Source organism: Gossypium hirsutum, chromosome A04 (assembly GCF_007990345.1).
Source record: "Gossypium hirsutum isolate 1008001.06 chromosome A04, Gossypium_hirsutum_v2.1, whole genome shotgun sequence".
In the NCBI taxonomy this organism is placed as follows: domain Eukaryota; kingdom Viridiplantae; phylum Streptophyta; class Magnoliopsida; order Malvales; family Malvaceae; genus Gossypium; species Gossypium hirsutum.
The window spans coordinates 61330877-61354599 of NC_053427.1; the positions used below are offsets into that span (position 1 = coordinate 61330877).

Sequence of the window (23723 nt, forward strand, 5' to 3'; positions counted from 1 at the left end):
AAAGATGCTGTTAGAAGAGCATTAGTTCGCATGATAATTGTGGATGAACTACCTTTTAAAATTGTAGAGGGAGAGGGTTTCAAATACTTTCTTTCTATAACATGCCCACGGTTTAGTCTTCCATCTCGTTGGACAATTAGAATGGATTGTCTTGATTTATTTAACTCCATGAAGAGTGTGATGAAGAACTGTTTTGAAAAAGATATAAGTAGAGTTTGTTTAACTACAGACACTTGGACTTCATTGCAGAGGATATCTTACATGGTTTTAACAGCACATTGGGTGGATGATGAGTGGAGGTTGCAAAAAAGGATTATAAATTTTTTCCCAATATCAGCTCATAGAGGTGAAAGCATAGGTCAAGCCATTGAAAAATGTCTTCGAGATTGGGGGATTGAAAGGGTCTTCACTATTACGGTTGATAATGCATCCGCCAATAGTGTTGCCATTGAATATTTGAGAAAGAAATTCAATCATCGAAATGCTTCTATTGCAAATGGAAAATTTATTCATATGAGATGTGTTGCACACATTCTTAATCTCATTGTGCAATACGGTATTAAAGATGCTTCTGTGTCTGTGGATCGAGTTAGAGGTGCTGTGAGGTATATAAGAGCATCACCATCGAGGTTGACAAAATTCAACCAACGGGTAAAAGAAGAAATGATAGATAGTAAGGCTCAATTGTGTTTAGATGTGCCTACTAGATGGAACTCAACATATATGATGTTAAAGGTGGCTGAAAAATACGAGCGTGTATTTGAATCATATGTACGTGATGACCATAATTTTTTACTTGATCTTACTGTTGGAGATGGAGTTCCTACATTTGATGATTGGGAAATTGTTCGAAGAGTTATAAAAGTATTGGAGCCTTTTTATCATCTTACATTGAAGGTGTCCGGATCTTTGCATGTTACCTCTCATTCACTTTTTGAAGTATTGACGGATGTACATTGTCTTTTTGATGGGTGGCAAGATTGTGGAGATCTAGACATAATTTCTATGACTTCCAAAATGAGAGAGAAATATAATAAGTATTGGGGTGAAGGAAACAAGATCAACATGCTAGTTTACTTGGCGGTCATCTTTGATCCGCGATGTAAAATGAGTTTTGTGGACTTTGGGGTCAACTTGCTTTTTCCTAATGTTGCTAATGAAATTATGAAAATGATTGATAAAGAATTGCATTGCTTGTTCAATGAGTATTCTTCTAACGCAGGGAGAATTGAATTGTTTGAAGTTAGATCTAGTTCTTCAACAAATCTTTGCAGTTCAATGGAAATAGATCAGTCAGAAATGAAAACGGGCTTGGCCAAACAAAAATACCTTAAGAAGAAGAAACAAGTTGGATTAGAAAGCAAATCTGAGTTGGATAGATATTTGGGTGAGGATGAAGAAGTAAACAATTCAAGTTCATTTGATTTACTATTGTGGTGGAAAATGAACAGTCCTAGATTCCCTATTCTTGCACAAATGGCTCGAGATATTCTTGCTATTCCTATCTCAACAGTTGCCTCAGAAAGTGCATTTAGCACGGGTGGACGTGTTCTCGATAGTTTTAGAAGTTCTCTAACTCCTCTCATGGTCGAGGCTTTGGTTTGCACACAAGATTGGCTTCGGAAATCTAATGATGCCATCAATCTTAAAGATTATGTTGATGAACTTCAAACTATGGAAGATGGTAATATATAAATTTTAATTTATAAAATAAGCTTTTGTATTATTTATATTAGTAAGCATTCCCATAATTTAACTAACATTTTTGTTTTTAAATTTGCTAGATTTATTCAAAATACCCGAAGATCAAGAACGTAACATACTTAGCATTAGTTTATAAAGTTAAATGTTTATTTAATTTATTTTTGCAAACATTTTTTATCATTTAACTAACTCAATCAATACTTTTACTAGATGTTTCAAGATTATCAACTGTGATTGAAGCACAAGAAGAAAGTTAAACTATTCTATAATGGTTTTTGAACTGATGTGTTATTGTTATTAGTTTGGTTTGGTTTGGTTTGTTATTGTTGTTGGATAATTGAGCTTTTGTTGTGTTCTTTTTTTTTTTTGGACTGGTGTAGGTTTCTATTGTATTTTGGATTTTTGCTTATGTTTTTTTTAATTACAATGTTGTTGTATTGTTTTTGTTGTTTATTTGGACTCATGAAGAAACTTAAACTATTCTATAATGGTTTTTGAGCTTATGTGTTATTGTTATTAGTTTGGTTTGGTTTGTTATTGTCGTTGGTTAATTGAACTTTTGTGTTTTTTTTTGTTTGGAGTGGTGTAAGTTTCTATTGTATTTTGGACTTTTTCTTATGTTTTTTTTTATTATAATGTCGTTGTTTACTTCGACTCATGTTGTTTACTTTGACTTTTACTTATGTTTTTTTATTATAATCTTGTTGAATTTTTTTTGTTGTTTATTTGGGTTGATGTTGCGTTGCTTGTATTTATTCACTTATTTACTTTAATTTTTTTGTTGTATGATCATGTTTAAAAACTTTAAAGAAAATTATTTTTTTGAAAAATTACAAAAAAATAAATAACGCTAGTCATTTTTTTTAAAACTTAACTCAAAAAAATATATTCGATTCGATTCAATTCGAATTCCATCTCACTCGACTCGATTCGAGAAAATTTCAAATAAAGTTAGGATGATGAAATAAGATTCGAAAACTCGATTAACTCGAAAATTTTCGATTCGATTCGATTTGATTCAATCGAATGCTCACCCCTACCTACAGGCACAAGTAAGTCTTCAGACTCAAAATGAGACCCATACTGAATTGTATTGACATTTGACCCGGAGGTGTTCAAATAATCGGAGGCATTGAAATTTGGAATGCGTGGTAACCCGTCACATGGTGAGGCATTAACATCGTGAACACGAGTCTTCGGTTTGGTTTGCCATGGTACACCAATACTCGTATTTTGAGCCGAAAAATAATGATCGGTCTCAAGCCCAACTACATTAGCTGAAGGCTCAATGTGCTGGCCCACAATAGGAGTTGAAGGACTAGGCCTGGTGTATGGCCCATAACCATGGCCATGAGTAAATGGCCCACTAGACGGTCCATGCGCACCAATGTTTGGCCCAAAAGGCTGGCCTGGTGCATGCGGCAATTCACGCCGAAAGGAGCCCTCCATTTCACACAACACTTGGGAGCCTAAGTGATGGGCAGCACATGCACTATGTGGGCCCGTACCATCATAGGCTATCACATCTTTTTGACCATAATAAGCCACATTTGATAAAGTGGAAAGCCTAGGCATCTTAGCAGTAGCAAATGTATGTGAAATATGAGATGGCTGCCCTCTCCACGTAGCACCAGAGGAGACATCAGTCAGAGCCATCGCATAGCAGCCACCATTAAAGCCTTCGTCGCGCAAACTTGAGCCCGCATGATCAGACACCGCCGGAGTCGAAGCTGGGAGACCACCATAGTCTGATTCGAATCGATAGTAGCATCTCTGCACCGTGCGTCCAAATCGACCGCAAATTTGACATTGGAGACGTGTGCGAAACCCACGTCCACGCGTCAGAGATGAAAAGGAACAGCCGCCGCGTACGGAGTCAGTCACCAAAGGCACCGGTGCAGACGCAACAAGATTGGCATGAAATGGTGTCTCTGTCGCTGCACGAGACTGCCTACTCTCAAACTCCAAGAGGAAGTCAACCAGGCGTTGGAATGGTAGCGGTTCGAAAGAAAACGACGCAAGAGTAATTACTCTGACAAAATTCGACGGCAGTCCGTCGAGCACGATCTCAACCTTCTCGGTTTCTGAAATCCGAGATCCAGCCACATCGATCAAGGCACACGTGTTCTGAATCTAAGCAATATAGTCCTTGATCGGCATCGCACCTTTCTTGATCGAGTAAAGCTCATAACGGATTCGAGAGAATTTGACGCCTGATACCATGATAGAAGATCTAAAATAATAGAAAGAAAATATAGACAATGAAGAGAATGAAAGCAGAAAATGAATCTTTTAATCTAAAATTGATATCTGTTTTCTATGCTGATACAAGCAAGAATATATACACGTGAAAGGTGAGATAACTGAAGCTAACAACTCTAACTGCATTACAGCTGGACTAACAACCTAACTGACTAATATATCGTTTCTCTAACAATCTGCAAATCTGTTTCTAAAAGGGCTGTGTTTTTTTCTTTTTTCTTTTTTCTTTTCCCACATAATTTTTTTTTCAACCTTAAATTGTTGCCTGCTACAGGAAACTACGTTCGGAGCTTTAATATCTCATTTGACGATTGTGTAGAAAATATTATAAATATACTTAAATCTCTTTTTAGCAATTTAAAGTTATATAGTTATGAAGTGTAATCTATTTTAGCAATTTGTAACTATAAATTGTACCAAAATACAATTTTACTCTTTCAATTTAATTACCTAAAATATCATAAATTATTACCCTCACTCTACAATTTCTAATTATGAAATTTACTACACTCAATTATCTTCAAAATCATATAGCCATAATTAAGTAATGATTTGCATCATTATTGCAATGATAACAACTTAATTTTGAAAACATTTTACGTAAATTACTACTATATATTAAAAAAAAAACACATTTTCAATGAATAATTATCTGTGGAATTTGCACACAAAATTTAAAACCATTTATTATTTTTACCCAAACAAGTAAATTCAATTCTTCCTCCAAACCTCTTATACCAACAAGTTTTTTTAATTCCTACATTTGACTTCACTCTTTACTTATACTTAAATTAATGTCAATATTTTGATTGCTAACATTTTACTTTACAAATATTTCTTACATTTTAGTGGTCAACTTTAGGCACATATCTTTTTAATGTATATTTAATGAAATAATTATAAAGTAGTAACTAATTACGTATATATAATAATGTTTAAATATCCTTAATAGATGTAATTATTATCATTATTTTATAAATAACGCAACTAGTATAAACAATTTACAATAATGCATATATGGTTTTTTATATTTATTAAATATTTTCAATTAAAAGATGAAAATGATTGTAATATTTTTTTAAAAATAATTATTCTATTGCTTAATTAATTAATTAATGAATAATTTATCCCATAAATATTTCTACTTCACCAAATATGCACGATAATTAAAAAATTAATATATGCATACTAAACTTGATTATCTTTTTCTAATATATATATATATATATATATACTTCAACATGTTCTTAAATCTCAAAAAATAGAAAAAAGTAAAAAAAATGATTTTTTAATAAGCTTTTGACAAATTTAGTGTTGCATTGAGATTTAATTCTCTCACACTAGAAAAGATCATGACTTTCAAATTTTTTAAAAATCCTCTTGATATACTTTCATAGAAACAACATCAGGAATTTCATTTTTCCGATTGCATATAGAATTGAAAATGGTTTATGTTTGAAATTTTATTTATTTTTCATAAATAAATTATCTGAGTTAAATTTAATTTAAAAAAAATACGTATAACATAAATATAAAATGATAGAATGTGTTTCATAATTTAAGTCCTTCAATAGATTTTAACACCCTCATGCTAGAGAAGGCCATTATTTTCTCACTAATGAAAATCAAACGATGACATGGAGATAAAAATTCTATAGGTTTTAGGTATTTGAAAAGATGATCATTTTCGGGGCTGAAAATTTTGATTTCTTTTTTAAAATTTTTCAACATCACAAAGATATGATTCTTTCAAATAAATTTTTTTTATGATGTTTTAGAAACTTAAAATTGGAGATTTAAACTTATTGGGTGTCGTGCAATTTCCAATTTTAGAAAAGGTTCTGACGGTTAAAAATAAAAAGCAAAATGCAACTTATGAAAAAAAAAAGAAAGGAAAAAGAGCTTTTCGTTTTTTGCCAAATGCATGGCAAAAATGAAAAAGTGTAGAAAGAAAAGTTGAACCTAGGGATTTACAAACTAAACCCCTCTTCATTTTTTTAATTTTTGTAAAATACTTCTGCAATTTAAATTTACTCAATTAGTCCTCAATTTTTCTCGTTCTTTCAATCATATAAAATTACAACATTAAAATTACCACCTTAATAATTTTATATTGAAGTTTTCTCATTTGACAATTTTTTTTGAATTTAAATGAACATTATATTTAATAATAAATTTGTAATATCACATAATATAATACTAAATATTGTATTAGTATCTTAATTGTATTTTCACAAGAAATAATATCATCATTTAACTTATAAAATCTTCATATATCTAATAACTTACAACATTCAGTTACATTGATTTTCACTTTATTCTTAATGTTTTTTATTTAGAAAAATTACATTGAATTTTAATATAAAAAATTATATATATACACAACTAACTTGTGCATCGCACCATAATACAAACTAGTTATATTATTTAATTATATAATAAACTTTTCAATCAAGCATGGATCTTCTATTTGATAATTAAATTATATTCAATTAATGTATATTAATTTTACATTTAATAGATGTACAAATAATATAAGTAAATAATTAAAATAAAGTATTTGACAAATAATAAATTAAAAAATATGATACTAGAACATTTAAAAAAAAACCATATTTATGTGTTGGTTCTGTTTTTAAAATTTTTATTTGTAGTTTCAAATGTCATTATAAAAAATTATCATAATGTTTATTAAATTATACATTATTTGATAGACTAATTAAGTGTTAGTTTTCTTACTCACTAAGGCTTTTTAAGGGTATAGCTTCACCAAGGCCAAAATGATAGAACATTTCCTTAGTGGACCTGGTGCCTTCGCCGAAACTAGGCTAAAATCAAGTATAGACATCTGGGAACAACATATTCACCCTCAACATGTATTATTTTTTTATAAATATATTTTTACACATTTTTTTTATTCACATCATAGATTTCTCATAATCTAGTGTGTGTATAAGTTAAAATATGTTTCAAGTCCCGTACTTTTTATACTTTTGGAATTTAGACTCTTTACTTTTTGGATTTAAAAATACAACCCCAGTTGTTAATACTGTTAAAATTCTTGTATTAAATTAAATTATTTCAAAATTTCATACTGGCAAATTTAACATAATAATTTTAATGATTTTAGCAATTGGACCTACATTTTTAAATCCAAAAAGTAAATAGACTAAATTCTTGGAAATAAAAATAAAGAGATTGAATTTCAAATATACAATAAGTACAAAATCTTGAAGCATATTTTAACAATATATATGAGAAAATATTTGAGAGTTTTTAGACTCCACAAGTGGGGTCAAAGGGTTGAGAAGTATCCCATAAAGGTATAATAAAATATTAAAAATAAATATTTAAAAAAAGACACAAGTATTGTGTCTTTTTTTGAGACTACTTATGAAATAAAAAGAAAGTATATTACCCGTATGTAACAGCCTAATTTTCAGTGGTGTCGGAATAGTGATTCGTGATCACTAAATCCGAAAAATGAGTAGGAAATATTATTAATTTAGTGAGTATAAGTTAAATGTGAAGTTAGGAAAAATTTTGAAATAGTGAATAGTGTACTAAAAATAAATATTAAAATAATTAGAATCGAAAATGAGGTATCGAGAACTCGGGAATTTTAAATGGAGCCATAAATATTTTTATAAATATTTATGGAGTGTTAATAAGTTAGTATTAAAGTTTTGTCAAGAAATTTTAAAGTTCTGATAGTTAATTGAACAAAAAAGACTAAATTGTATCAAATGCAAAATTGTGGGAAATGATTAAATAGCTTAAATGATAAAAGAAAGAGGGTTTAAAAGGAAAATAGACCCAAGGTCTCTTTGGGCTGGATATTAATTGAGAAAATTATCTTAATTGAGGGGTTAATTGAGCAAGGACTGAATTGTATGAATTGTGAAATTTGGGGCAAAATAGAAATCAACATTTTGCACTAAAACTGTTTTGGACAGAAGCAGTAGTCTAACTTTGAAAAATCACCAAAAATTGTAGGAATGGAATTAGAGGATGAATAAAATATGAAATTAAAGCTTATTGAGTCTAGTTTCTTATAGAGAAATGATGTAAGCAATGGAATTGTAAATCATGAGATATGATAAATTTTGTGAGACAAGGTCAGAATGATTTCGGGTTCCCCTATTCAAAATGATTTCGGGTTCCCCTATTCTGACTTTGTAAAATCATCAAAAATTGGATAAAAATAATTATGGGCTTAAATTTATATTTTTAGAATCCTTAATGAGTCTATTTTCAAGAGAAATAAATGGGAACATCATTCGAATCCTTTACGAGGAGATAATTAATTTTTAGTGAAGAAGGGTCGGAATTGTCAGACAGCAGAACAGGGGAGACTTCAATGAATAAACTGTATTAATTGGACCAACCAAAAATTATGAAATTTTTATGGTAAGAAGATATGTGAGTCTAGTTTTAGGGAAAATTAGCGGATCTTAATTTGAAGTTCTGTAGCTTCAGATATAAATAATTTAGTGACTATGAAACGGGTGGATAGCTTGAATATTCACATAAGTAATTAGTGAAAATTATGGATAAGGTTACTTACAAGTGTGTTATTTATGCCAAGGATGTGGATGGAGAGGAGGAGGAGGAAAAAATATATGAATGACTCGTGTATAAATTGATCACATGCCCGATTATAATCGATAAGTGTTGGATTAGAAATGATAAAATGTTTTATTTGGAATATTTATTATGAAATTATAATTATCGTTATAATACAAAAATTGAACTTGTGAGATTATATGGCTAAATTTTAGTGATTATTTGTTAATTTTATGAATTTCATGATGTGTTATTTCATATGTATTGATGATTAAAATCGTGAATAATGTAAAAGCATGAAAATTGAATAAATGATCAAATTGAGCATTTCAGTTCAGTGACAAGATGAATTGAAGGAAAAGACTATGGTTGGACCATGGCAACAAGTGATAAGTGATAGCTTCGGCTACTCTTATCTGATCAAGGACAAATGAAAGTGATAAGTAATAGCTTCGACTACACATATCTGATCAAGGACAAGTGAAAGTGATAAGTGATAGCTTCGGCTACACTTATCTGATCAAGTACAAATGACAAGTGAAAAGTGGTAGCTTCGGCTACTTGATCAGTGAAAAGTGGTAGCTTCTACTACCTGATCAGTGAAAAGTGGTAGCTCCGGCTACCTAATCAGTGAAAAATGGTAGCTCCGGCTACCTGATCAGTGAATAGTGGTAGCTTCGGCTACAAGTGACAAGTGATTTCCGTATAAGACCATATCTGGGATATGGCATCGGTGTGATATATGCTACTGTATAAGACCATATCTGAGATATGACATCAGTGAGATATGTGATTCGTGTAAGACCATAGCTGGGCTATGGCATTGATACATGGTATGTGATTACGTGTAAGACCATAGCTGGGCTATGGCATCGATATATAAATATGTGTAAGACCATGGTAGCTTCTGCTACCTGATCAGTGAAAAGTGGTAGCTCCGGCTACCTAATCAGTGAAAAATGGTAGCTCCGGCTACCTGATCAGTGAATAGTAGTAGCTTCGGCTACAAGTGACAAGTGATTTCCGTATAAGACCATATCTGGGATATGGCATCGGTGTGATATATGCTACTGTATAAGACCATATCTGAGATATGACATCAGTGAGATATGTGATTCGTGTAAGACCATAGCTGGGCTATGGCATTGATACATGATATGTGATTATGTGTAAGACCATAGCTGGGCTATGGCATCGATATATGAATATGTGTAAGACCATAGCTGGGCTATGGCATCATTATGTGAAGATGTGTAAGACCATAGTTGAACTATGGCATCGAGAAAATAAAGTACTCAATTCCGTAAGACGTTCACTAATTTGACAAAGTTTGGTAAATGTTACATGGAATTATGTGATACAAGGAAGTATGAGTTGATAAGATATGAGTATAGAACTTGGTTGATAAATGAATTCATTTGTGATTATATAATTGTTCATCTTGAATGTACTGTCCATATGTATTGATAATTCAAATGTTTTAATGAATAAAGTTCCGAAATGGAATAAATTGAACACGAGACAAATAATTATGAAATTGAACTCGAAATTCATGAAAATGACGGTTATTGATAGATGGAGACATGAGACATTGATATATGAATATGGAAAATGTTTGATAAATGTGTTTATTCATAATTATGGAATTATATACCTCATGTGTACTATTTGCATAAAGATGATATTTCAAATTCTTTGGTTATTTAAGCTTAAATATGAAATAGTATGAAATCAAGATAAGTTGTTATGAAAATATATTTAGATTACAGAGATATAGCTGATATATGTTGTATGATTACATAACGTGAAATTGTGTATATATATGAGAAATTTAATGAGAATTGAGCCCATACACGTTTCTGGTTATTTATATGAAGTGTACGACTGACAAGGGTGATGAAGTTATAAACAGAGAGTTACACGGGTTGAAAACACGGGCGTGTGACTTTCCACAGTGTGAAAATTTTCTAAGTGTTGCAAAAGTTTCATATGTTTACGGTTTGGTCCTGAACCATTCTGAATGTATGTTTTGGGCCCTGTAGGCCCATATAAGGGACGTTAAACATTTGTATGAAAGTTTTTAATTTAGAAGAAATTTTATGGCTAATTTTTACATGATTGATCATATTAAGTTCGGTAATGCCTCGTACCCTATTCTAGGCTCGGAATATGGGTAGGGGGTGTTACACCGTGTACCAAATATTAACCCTAGATATGTATATATGTATGTATGATTTTATTATTGTATTGCTTAAAAGCAAAAAATGGAAAGCAAACCCAAGATCCACAATGTAGCATTTAGTTTACTAACCCTCCACCCTCTTCCCATATCATTATTAGCAAGGGCTGGAGAAATGGATGAGGCACTCGTCGAACTCACTTTATCTATCAACTTCAACTCTCCCGAAGAACCGAGGTTACCTTTTGTTAATTCATGCTTCATCGGGTGATCATTAGTAATCCCTGGCCCAACTTGCCAAACTTTATTCACTTTTTCCACACTGGTCGGAACTTTCAAGGAACCGTTTATAACTATCGCTAGTTTTGGCTTCTAGGTCCCAAACATCAAAAGACAACTTACCTTCGACGATGGAGCTATATGAGCTTATGTTGTAGGTCTTAACAACCAAAGAGCCTTTGTTTTTTAAGGCAATGAAGGCTTGGGAACCTATCATGCGTGTAGCTGTTGGATTGATGCCCTAAGCGGTCCAACCGCTGGGGTTGGGCAAAGGTGCTGAAAAGGCAATGGAAAGAGAGGAGTTGGTGGCATTGAAAGTAAAATGGAGAGTCGAATTAAAGCTTAGAAGCTCGATGTAATTGGAGTATTGCTTTTTGCTTACAAAGAGTTTTAGCGATGAATAATTGAATGAATGTGAGGGAGATATTAAAGTAACCCAAAAGAGAAAATAATAAAATCAAACATGGAGAAAACAAAGATCTTATTTTTATTTTATTTCTTTTTTGTTTTTTTGTTTTCTCAAGAGAGAAAATGCAAAGAGCATATATTTGTGAAGGAATATATAAAGAGAAAAATGGCTAGATGTGGGAATTTGGTTGTTAGTTTTTTTTCTAGTGTAAGATTGCCTGTTGATAGATGTCAGCCGCAACGTCTTCATTTTTTGTTTCCCTCAATTTCAATGGATTTCTTATTGTTGTTGAGGGTTGACGATAGCTGATTGCTGAAGATGAAGACTTCCGGTTTTAGTTTCATCACTTAAAACCCACGTTAAAAAATGTTTAATGAAGTAACTTTCTTATTTTCTATTTTTAATCACAGATTCATGGTATTTTTTTTCTTTTTGGGTAAAAAATAAGAAGTAGATATTACAGGTTTTTTACACAGAACTAATAATGAATTAGTTAACATTTTATAAAAAAAAAGCCATTAAAAAAAGTAAATTACACCATTAATTACTAAACTATGGGCAAGCTTTAATTTTGATTACTTAACTAAAAAAGGTTACAATTGGTCACTAAACCATTTCTGTCCCACCCCAAAATATAAGGGTCAATTGAAATAAATAAACAAAAAACAAAATAGGTTTGATGGATAAGTGCTTAGTATCAGGGATTTAAATTGCAGTTGCGGTCGCGTTGCGGATATAACCGATGCTATTGCGGTCACGCGGGTATCGCGGTTGTGAATTTTTTTAAAATTCGCAGAACTTATTGTAAAACATAATAATTATAATTATAATTATAAAAAGTCACTTTTAACGATTTTTAGAGTGTTTTTTTAACACTGATGAATTTTTATTAATATGATACGAGAACACAACTTTTATAACCATTAATTATTCTTATATTTATTTATGAATTTTCTAAGAATGTTATATTAACTAATAACAAAGTAAAAAAATAGGAAATATTAAACATTTATCATATTTAATAAGTTTGAAAGTTTTTATAGATAAAATAATTAAAAATTTATACCTGAGAGATGTCTTCAATATTTCTTGACAGCTTTGAAGATGGTGAAGATATAAACATTCTATGCTGCAAAAAAAAAACGAATAGATAAATGTATAGATTCTCTTTAATTATTCCTATTTCCTACCACTTATTCTCACTCTCATTCTACTTTCATATATAGTTTAACATGCTTCGATTCTTAATTATCTTTTCATAAAATATACTTCATTCATTTATTTAAAGATATATTTTTAATGTTTTAATATCATCAAAATTAAGAACATTAACAAAAGTTTTTTTTTACAAAAAAACATACCTTACAAATAATGGTAGTGGTACGATTTAGTTTTCACCAATTAGTGGAATGACGAGGAGGATCAGATCTTTCACCTTCACTTTAAGAGCGTTCTTGACTTGATTCTCTTGGATTTTGTCCAAAAATATATCCAAAAAAAAGCAACATTTTCACCTTGGTTTTCATATAATTGATATAGAGGATATATTTGAGGAGGAGGATACATAAGAGGTGGAACACTACAGCAAAATTGACTTTTAGCGGCGTTTTTTAGGCCTTTAGCGGCGTTTTTAAGCGCCACTAAAAATATTTGCGGCGTTTTTACAAGCGCCGCAAAAAACATCGCTATAGATGGCACCGCTAAATTTTGCGGTGTTTATTTAAAAAAACGCCGCTAAAGGTCATGAAATTTAAAAAAAAAATATTAAAAAGATCATGAAAAATATAAAAAAAATTAAAATTCATTATCAAAATATTGAGAAGAATAATGTCCATGATTTAAATATAAAAATTTTCTATTAAAATTCATTATCAAATTAAAATAAAAATAAAAATATAGAATCAAAACTAGAATAAATAATAAAAATATACAAGCTGATTGAGAGCTTTTGTGTCCTCTATAAGAGCAAAAACTGTAACACCCCTTACCCGTACCCGAGGCCGGGATAAGGTACAAGGCGTTACCGGACAAACATACAAACATTAAACTAAAATACGGGCTATAAAATTTCATTCATATTTCAAAACGTTCATTCACTTACACATAGTCCCTTATTTGAGTCTACGAAGCCCAAAACATACTTTAGAAAGGGTTCGGGACTAAACCGAGAACTTACAAAAATCTTGGAAATTTCATGCTTTAAGGCTCCATACGTCCGTGTCCCAAAGTCGTGTTCCATACACGGCTGAGACACATGGTCGTGTCTCTGCCTATGTGGAATATACTTAGGCTATTTTCCAAGCTTTGGTCAACCTTAATCTCTTACACACTTATACAAAATCAAAAGCATATAACATGGTATTCATTTAATGATTAAATATTCTCAATTAAACCACAAACATAGCATTTGTATGTCATCATACATGTGTATCTCATACTCATTTTACATTGTTTATTATAGTATCACTTATACATTTATACCAAGATTATCATCTTACCAAATATCTTTAGCTTAATCATCAAGCATCCATATTTAAAACTAGATCATATCTTTATAAAATACCACAATTTAGATGTGCAAAATAACTTGTTTGCCTGAAACATTTCAATTCAACTCCATACCCAACAAGCATTACATTGAGACTAGTCATATATATATACATGTCGTGATACATATCATTCTCTTTCTGTTTTCTTATAAACACATATCATTTATTTCATTATATCAATATTTCATATACCATAGTTTCCATGTATTCCACATATATTTATTTTCCTCCTTCTCCTCTCCATTCCACATCCTTAATGTATATAGCATTCTTGTAAGTACGATTTCACAATTTACTAATAAATGCTCACATCAAACTGTTTACACGAGTCATAGTCACTTACTTATTTATAATTCGAGCTATAGAGCTCCAAATTAAGATCCGTAAATTTCCACTGAAACTAGACTCAATATCTTTCCACCATAAAAATTTCATAATTTTTGGTTTAGCCAATTAGTACAGTTTATTCATTAAAATTTCCCCTGTTTCACATTCTGACAGTTCTGACCTCTCTTCACTAAAAATTAATTATCTTATAGTACAGAACTCAGATAATGTTCTTGTTGATTTATCTTGAAAATAGGCTCATTATTGATTTTAAAAATATAATTTTAAGCCTCTAATTATTTTTATCCAAATTTTTGTGATTTTCTAAAGTCAGAACAGGGGATCACGTAATCATTCTGAACCAGTCTCACAAAACATAAATATCTCAAAATATAAAGCTCCTTTTCTTTCTCTATTTCTTTTATATGAAAATAGACTCATTAAGCTTTAATTTAATATCTCATTCAGTCTCTGATTCAATTTCTACTATTTTTGGTGATTTTTCAAAATCCCGTCACTGCTACTGTCCAAAACAGTTTTATTGCTAATTCACTCTTTCACACTTTCTTTGTATTAACCTCATTTTAACATACATATCACAAATCATTTTCACCACATTTCATACATCACAAGTATAGGCCCATGATCACAAGGTCACCATAAAATCATCCTCATGTATAACTTACTTGTTTATAACCTTACCACATCCTGGTCACTTAATGAACACATCATTCACATAACCAAGTTCCTGCACTTATTCATCACAAAACTCACAAAGCAATACATAGAGAGTCTCCCGTTGAACACTTCGGATCGATCCTCGATACTTGGTGGTTTCAGCACATAGCTCCACCCATCATATAGTTCGGCTCTCTTGTACACATGGTGAACACTCAGTACCACCCATGTGACCTAGCCAATTTATCTCGTAGCTCTCTTGTCTACAAGGTGTCCTTCACCCGGAACCACGCATGCGACCTAGCTACATATATCCCGTAGCTCTCTTGTCTACATGGTGTACACATAGTATCACCCATGCGACCTAGCTACATCATAATGTCTTGTAGCTCTCTTGTACACATGATGTGCACTCAGCACCATACATGTGACCTAGCTACATACTATTTGTATCATCCAATCTTTCCGAAGGTTTAACCGGGATTTCTCTCTCTTTTCCAACAATTTCACCAATCAAGTAATTATCCACAAATATATTTTCAATATTATTATAAAATATCATAATACAAGTAATATTGATGTATTACTTACATATAAACTTACATCTCATTTAATATTAAGGCAATAACATTAAATTACACATTGCCTTATTAAAAATCATATGAACTTACAATTTCCCATAATATCCATAATCATAGAAATCACATTTATGTATGATACCATAGACATATTTTTAAATCAATTCATAAACTTGGCACCACAATCATTTAATTTAACATAATTCAATTAATTCACTAAATTTAACTTTCAAATATAAATTACAGCATTATTGCTGTATTATTATCATACCAACTTACATGCTTTCAACACCTCAGAAATTATAATAAATATATTAATTTTACATTGAAACATGCATAAATTAATGCTTATTATACATATGAACTTACCTCGATACTAAAACGACCATTTTACCAACTTTCCCAATTTTCGATTTTTCTCTCATTCTAGGTTCAAATCTCGTTTTTCGAGATCTAAAACATCATATTTTACTTATTTAATTAATGTAATATTCAAAACAGTCCTTAACTCAAACTTTTGCAAAATTACAATTTTGCCCCTAAACTTTTGCATATTTACACTTTTGCCCCTAGGCTCGGGAATTAAACTTCATCCCTTATTTTTATGTTTTATGACATGCTGATCACTTTTACCTTCTATGGCAACATCAAATTCTCACTCTAACATATACTTATGACTATTAGGTATTTTTACCGATTAAGCCATTTTACTCGTTTTTACTCAAAACCGAGTAGCACAAGTTGTCTAACATAATTTAAAACCTCATATTCTATCATAAAACAGCAAAATAAACACATTTCACCTATGGGTATTTTCCAAATATGAACCCTAACTTAAATTATTGCTAGAATAAGCTTAATCAAATTATCGGGATCCCAAAAACGTAAAGAACTTGAAAAACGGAGTTAGAACAGACTTACTATTGAGCTTGGAAAGCTTGAAAACCCTACCCATGGCATCCCCATGCTAATTTCGGCCTCCATGAAAAAGATGAGTCAATTTTGGCTTTATTTTCCCTTTTTATTTCTTTTAATTACCAAATGACCAAAATGCCCTTCCTTACTAAACTTTCAAAAATTCCATCCATGTCCAATTTTTGTCCATCACTTAGAAATTGGTCAAATTTCTATTTAGGACCTCCTAATTAATATTTCAAAGCAATTTCATACTAGAAACTTCTAGAATGCAAGTTTTGCAACTTATTCAATTTAGTCCCTAACTTCAAATTGAACACTTTATGCATAGAATTTCTTCACGAAATTTTCACACAATCATGAAATCATATCATAGACCTCAAAATAATCATAAAATAATTATTTCTCTCTCAGATTTTGTGGTCCCGAAACCTCTGTTCCAACTAGACCCAATTTTGGGCTATTACAAAAACGATAAGCAGAAGTAATCATGATGTGGTTTATATTTTTGTCCAACTTCATAGTGGAGAACTTGAAGAACTTCTCCATGATCTGTAGATTATGAAATTAGCCAACTCATCACAAAAGAAAAGAAAAACAATCATCCAAAAGAAAGAAGCAATAATTGGAAAAGCATGGACAATCCATATAATTGCAAAAGAAAGAATGCTGACAAGTAAACCAGGAAGTTTATCTTACAATGCAACTGAACATTAGCATTTTGAATTCAAGCAACATATATCAACATTTTCAGTTTCATTTATGAATTTAAACTAGGAATAAACAGGCTTCAATGCTGAATAGAAAACCTACAAGCCTAACTGCATTTAAGATAGAGGAAACACATTACTGACATCTAAATCAATATACCCTCAGTGAACAAAATATAGAAAAAGGAGAAATTCAGCAACCTGATTACAAAGTGGTTCTAATTGCAAACTCTCCACTGTGATTCACCTTTTGACCTTAACTTTGTTAACTCGACCAAGATTTTCAATATTGCAATGTTGCTCAAACATGATAAGCTATAAAATACAAGTAATATTTTATTAATATAACTAAATTATAATATTAAAATTAAAATACTAAATAACATTTTAATTTGAAAACAGAACTAAATCTATTAAAATTCTGAAAAATAAGAATTATATTATATATAACAATATTTATGTACGCGTAAATAAAAAATACTCAATGCCAAAAGTTCCAACTTTCTAATCTGGATCTCCTGCACATTCAAATAAAAATATATATGTCAACCAAGAATTTCTGAAGATGCTAAATTCAAAAATAATGCCAATGTAATAAAGGATTATGATATTACTGGATAGCTTTAGCATTGACAATGACTACATTTCTAAAATAGGATGGTTTCTCAATCATTTAGGTTGTTCCTTGACAGCAAGTTTAGAGAGTTAAGAGGAAACAATTGATTGAGGGTGGATGAAAAGATGGCATTAAGCTAACCTTGTTAGTGTTTGAGTGGTAAGGACATAAAGTGGAGGATCAACAACACTCTCATCAGCATGCCGCAAGAAGAGTAACAAAAATGAGAGGTTTCAGTGAAAAAATTAACCATTTATAACCAAGTTTTAATAATCATCAGTGTTCAACACAAATGAAGCTGACAAGTCAAAGTTTTGAAGCAGAGGTGAAAGCATGTAATGGTCAATCTATATTTGTCAAAAAAAACCCCAAAAAGGATTTCAAGCACTAAGTAAGACCATTTTCACCAATAAAAAGCAACGTTTTACCCTAAAAGACTAGCGTTGAATCATGGTATCTGAAAAAACTTAAAGAAATAGAAATAATTGTAAAGAAGCAGTGAATAAGAACATTACATATGTAATACATGAAAAGTAAGAAGTAGTGTTACAGACCTGCCAGTACAAGAAAGTTTGTACAATGTTGCGTTGCCACCTACAAAATTTAATAGAAAATTTCAGCAAATTAGAAAAGCTAGAGGTCGTGGAATGTATAAGCTTAGAGGGAACTATGAACCAAAAAGAGAAAAAAGATATCAGCAACTGACGAGAACAAAGAAACAAGTAGAAGCCAGCCAAGTCCAATCCCAGCATGTGATGATAGAATGCTCAAGGTGGTGGTGTTTGATTCTACCCACACACAAGGATCTTCCAAATACTTCCTGTTCAATAAACCCTTGGGGTAACACATGCACATGCATGGAGTAAGCATTTCATTTCATCTAGTTTTGAGGTGACATCAAAATGAATGTCATAAAACAAATTGAAGTAATATACATCTGGGGATTTTTTTTGAGAGAATACATCTAAGGAATTGGTTAAAGTGAAAAAAAGGATAAGTAGCATTAACATTCACGAAGTACTTTTTTTGTTTATTAGCACCAACCCTTTCAGCAAAAGTTGAGTGTATAATCCTCCTTACTGTGCCTTTTCAGATAATAACACAATTTCCATCCATCTGAACTTTATGCCATTTCATATAAGGAAATATCACCCAGCAAATTTAACTGAATTTCTTGTAGTGAACATTAATAGTCTGATCACAAGATTAATTAAAAAAAAAACCAAAACATAGTAATCTAGAAGATAGTTTATCTGAATAAAGGTCTACTGTACAAGGTAGAACGACTAAAATTATGCCTTAAGAACTCTGCAATGCGTTCGAGTGATCGGCATAAAATGGGAATCAAAGCAACTGCAATGAAGGTCCATATCAATTCATCATACTACATAATAATAAAGAGAATTCAGGAGCAAAAATGTAAAAAATGTTTATAAGCAGAAGAATGCTTACATTTAAGACAATGATGTGAAGTGACAAATGTAAGGCAGTAGATAAAGTAGATAAAATATTTGGTTGCAATTACTGATTGAAAATACACTTGAACAGCTTGTAAAGTCCATGCTCTTGGCCTCTGCATAACATATAGAATAGGTTCAACACAATAAAAACCTGCAAGATAAAAAACAAAAGTAAGGAAAAAAGAATCTAACAAAAATATGTCCATGAAGTCAAAAATGGCCCAAGTTACAAGACTAGCAACTGGCTAAATATTACATCTTATAAATTTAATTATACATTAACAGCCAATCAGCTCCTCGACAAGGTGGTCTCTCTATGAATTTATGATTGAGTTCAATGAAGGAAATAACACCTTAATAAGGAAGATCAAATAGAAAAATTATCCAATTTTTATGTTATTTATTTCAAGTTTAGTTTCTTTCCATAACCTCAATTTCAGAAGCAACGATTTTTTACCTGCACTGCGCGCTAGAGCTTCACCATTTGCACCATTAATCCACTTATCCTGCATTATGTACCATTTTTCTTGTAATACAGTAAGTACATAAAAAACACATCATGGAACAACAAGACAATAATCACCTTTTCTTTCTTTGACAGCTTGAAAGCCATTGAAACGAGTTACAACATCAGAAATAAATAGTGCAGGCCATGCAGTAACAACAAAGTTCAATGACCATGAACAATACTATTTCAAAGAAAAAGTATCACATGAATCTGTCTATCAGAAATAAATATTGCAATGGAACTCACATAAGAAACTCTCCCAAGAAAACCAGTGTTTCCCCCAGAGCGTTGAGTGCCAGCAGATAAAAAGCCATTTGATCGCAAATTTTTCTGTAGCAGACACAAAAGTGCTGAGGTGCTGGACAGCCAATAAGGTAAGGTTTCATTTTCAGCTCCAACCTGCAAAAAAGGCCAGACAAATAAAGAATCATACAATTCCCAAATTAAATAAATATATATGTAATTATTTACATACATATATTCATCCAATTCTCGTGCATAATAACATAATCCACTACGGAATGCTTAAAGATAACTACTCTTATACTACTTGTTATTCATCACAAATTATATTTGAAATATTTCTCAAGCATTTATAGTAACCAAACTCCTAAATTTCTACTCAACTTCAACTACAAACAAAGGTCAATAGAAACCAAAGAAGAGGCCCCACAACAAGGTTCAAAAAATTGGATATGAAATTATAAAATGCCATCACAAACAGAAAGATAACAGCATAAACAAGCTCAAGGTTCACCACCTTAAACTTTCTGCTAATACAAGGAAAAACCCAGAAAATTTATGAAAATAAAAAAATCTTATATATATTATTGAACCGTAAAAACCCAGATGACAAAAGCAAGCAGAAGTCTTAACAAATGAATAAAAAGTTTACCAAATAAATGTTTGGTGCTTCCTTGGTTGGAGTTTGAGAGGCCGGCGTTCAGAGGAAGAGGAGAAACGAGTCAGGTTTTGTATGGGTTAATGAATCTTTTATGTAGCGGCTTAAAAGGTAAATCAAACGCGCTCCACCAATCGACGTCGTGGTTCGTAACAGTGTGCTTTGAAAAATCTAGGGTTAAGAGAAAAACTATTGAGAAAAATATTTTGGATTGGTTTTCTCTTGAATTTGCAAATTTAATAAGAAAATAAAGAAGAAATTGAACAAAGAATGCCTGTCAGACTGGAAAAACAAACACAATGGTTAGCGCACTGATAATCCATCAAAGACAAAACATACAAGCACTTACATCTGAAAATGACTTTAAAAAGTTAGAACGGTTGCTTTTCGGGGATGGGGTCAATGCTTTTTGTCGTAGAACATGATTTTCATCTTCTAAATGTGAGAGCTTCTTCCTCGTTCTCCTTCTCTTCAACTTCCATTTGTTTCTCCAAAACCCTAACAGATCGAGAGAAAAGGAGTAGCTATGGTGGGTCAATTTAGTGCAGTGAAATGAAAAGGAAAAAGGAAATTTGGGGGCAAATTTTGAGAGTAGATGGGAAAAAGAAATTTGGGGGATTTGGTTAACGAGCGGGTTGTAACGCCCTAATTTTCGGGAATCCTGTGAATGTTGGCATAGGTTTAATTATGTTAGTGGGCCTCTAGAAGGCCCAAGCTTAAGATAGAACCCGGTAATTTTAGTTAATTTTTGTTCCATAAGAAAAAAGGAGTGAAATTATGAAATAGGACATATGTGAAAATGTTTGAAAATACTATAAACTAAATTGAAGTGGCCAAATAAATAGGAGTGCAAAATAGGAGGATTTGCATGACAAACATCCCATTTTACATGAAGTGGCTAGCCATCATGTTATTGTAGACAAAATGTGCACTTGATATCCATAATTTATGGTACAAATTGATACAAATTGATAATAGGTTAGGTAAATGTTCCATGATAATAGGTTAGGTAAATGTTCCATGATAATGGGTTAGGTAAATGTTTCATGATAATGGGCTAGATAAATGTTTCATGATAAGAATTTCATGTCTTTTGTATTAAAGAATTAAATGGATGAAATATGAAGTTTTATTAAAAGAAAAAGGGGTGAAAAGAACAAAGTTTTGTCCATCTTTGTTCATCATAGCTGAAAGTTAGAGAAGAGAAAGGAGAGGAGAAAGCTCTTGAGTATTCGATCATTAGGAGGAGGAAAATTGAAGGTAATTTCTTGGTATCTTGTTTCTATTTTGAGGTTCATGAGTTCTTCTTGATTCTACCTTAACTCTTGAAGTATATTTTGATTTTTAGTTATGTTGTGAGCATTTAGTCATGAATTAAAATGAAGGAAATGGTTGTTGTTTCATGTTCTTTTGATGAAAAATGGAAGATAGGTGAAGTTGAGCCAAACAAATGAGCATGCATGTGCCTTAGATGTTAAAGGGAAAAATTAGCTAACATGTTGTGCTTTAAAATGATGAAATGGAGATTATACTTAAGTAAAAGCATAGATATGTGATGATTGATTGGTGATATACATGTTTAAATAACATGCATGCAAGGTATGTGTGAAAGAGTGATTTGGTAATAAATCTGCTTGGGACAGCAGTAGTAACGTGACTTTGGAAAATCACCATAAATTGTGGGAGAAGAATTAGAAGCTGAATAAATTATGTAATTAAAGCTTATTGAGTCTAGTTTCTAATGAAATAAACAAGAACATATTTTGAATTCTGTACAATGAGAAATTTGATTCGTAATGAAGGGTGGTCAGATTAGTCAAACAGTGAAACATGGGAAACTTTGAGAAAAATCTGGTATTGATTGGCCAAACCAAAAATTCTGAAAATTTATGGATAGAAGATATATGAGTCTATTTTCAGGAAAAATTAACGGCACTTGATTTGGAGTTTCGTAGCTCCAGTTATAAAAGATTCAGTGACTGTCGCTCAGGAAGACAGCTTGTCGTGAATTATGATTATGTGGTAAACATTGACAAAAATTTGTTAATGAGTTGCTTATTGTTTTCTTATAAGCTTACTATGATCTGTAGGTGTGGTTGGCTGAATATTGTAAGGGGTTAATACGTAGTTCGTATTTGAATAGTTAGATTAACGTGTTAGTAATCCAATTGTAGGCGGTTCGTGTGTGGATCTCGTCAGCATATCGTCGCAAACAAGTGTGTAACTAACACCCTCTTTCTTAGTCTGGATCGGCAAAAGTCAAAAAGCCGAAATGCCGAAAACTGGTATTTTGTAGATTTGCGAGTGTGCGAATGCTCGTGAGGTAAATCGATTAATGTTTTTGGTAAGCTGCAAAAATTTGGACTGCAAAGTGCATGATTTCTATGCCCTCGATATTTTTGGGCTTAATGGGCTAAAATTGGAATGATGGGCCAACGGGCCCAATTCAGTAAGAACCCTCGGTACGTGATTCTGTTAGTACATGAAAAGTAGGAATATGCATGAAAAACCCTAAAATAGATAAATTACTGAAATACCTTTAAAAGTGGAAAATTTACAATTTTACCCCTAGTAGATAAATTACTGAAATGCCCCTAGGGTTAAATTGACCTAAATGCATGTTTGACTGTTGTTATTTACTGCATGCCATGTTGTTATTATCTAATGCATGGGATTGGGATATTGACGGAGGAAGTACTGAAAGTGGCTTGTCCACGTACTGGAGGCTTTGCCTCAATTTACTGTTAACTGAGCAGCAAGGCTGCAACTGTGGAGTGTTGGGCTGGGTGGGTTGAGCTATTCCCCACATGGAGTGTATGGCTGGTACGGGTGGAGTGTAGTGGTTGGTGGGTTGAGTAGTCTCCCCAAATGGGCTTGCATATGTTTACTGATGTTGCATGTATTTTGAAATGGGCCTATGGGTCATACTGTTATCTGAATAAGGGGCTAAGGCCCAGTTTATTGTTATCTGAAAAGGGCTCTGGCCCAGTACCACTATTACCTGAATAGGCTTAGGCCCAATAGGCTTGAGCTGACTTGGGCTTTGAATGAGTTTTCCTTACACACTGAGTTTCCCCAAACT

The 23723-nt window shown here is 31.9% G+C and overlaps 1 protein-coding gene across 30 annotated transcripts; it reads right to left on the bottom strand.

The window, feature by feature from the left end:
• Positions 1–16837: 16837 nt before the first annotated feature.
• Positions 16838–21279, bottom strand: LOC107948395 (uncharacterized). Of its 30 annotated transcripts, XR_005925531.1 has the most exons (11): positions 20991–21273; positions 20636–20812; positions 19987–20139; positions 19816–19833; positions 19690–19738; positions 19225–19383; positions 18479–18592; positions 17914–18366; positions 17621–17674; positions 17358–17471; positions 16838–16998 (listed from the first exon to the last, which is right to left on the bottom strand). XR_005925531.1 is itself a non-coding variant. In XM_016882929.2 (6 exons), exons 3-6 carry the CDS (start codon positions 19843–19845, stop codon positions 19022–19024), a joined length of 342 nt encoding a protein of 113 aa, XP_016738418.1. In that variant the 5' UTR covers positions 19846–20139; positions 20636–20812; positions 20991–21265; the 3' UTR covers positions 18884–19021. The 30 variants fall into 30 exon arrangements, 1 of the variants encoding a protein (XP_016738418.1); XR_005925530.1 differs by having other exon boundaries at positions 17621–18366; positions 18479–19125; positions 20991–21275; XR_005925522.1 differs by lacking the exon at positions 19816–19833 and having other exon boundaries at positions 18327–18366; positions 20991–21265.
• Between the last annotated feature and the right edge of the window lie 2444 nt (positions 21280–23723).

Coding starts and splice junctions, on each gene's coding strand:
- LOC107948395 (XM_016882929.2), bottom strand. CDS start 19,845: ATGGCTTTCAAGCTGTCAAAGAAAGAAAAG. Junction 19,739..19,815: donor AGCTGTCAAAGAAAGAAAAG/GTGATTATTGTC, acceptor TACATAATGCAG/GATAAGTGGATTAATGGTGC. Junction 19,384..19,689: donor AGCTCTAGCGCGCAGTGCAG/GTAAAAAATCGT, acceptor TTTATCTTGCAG/GTTTTTATTGTGTTGAACCT.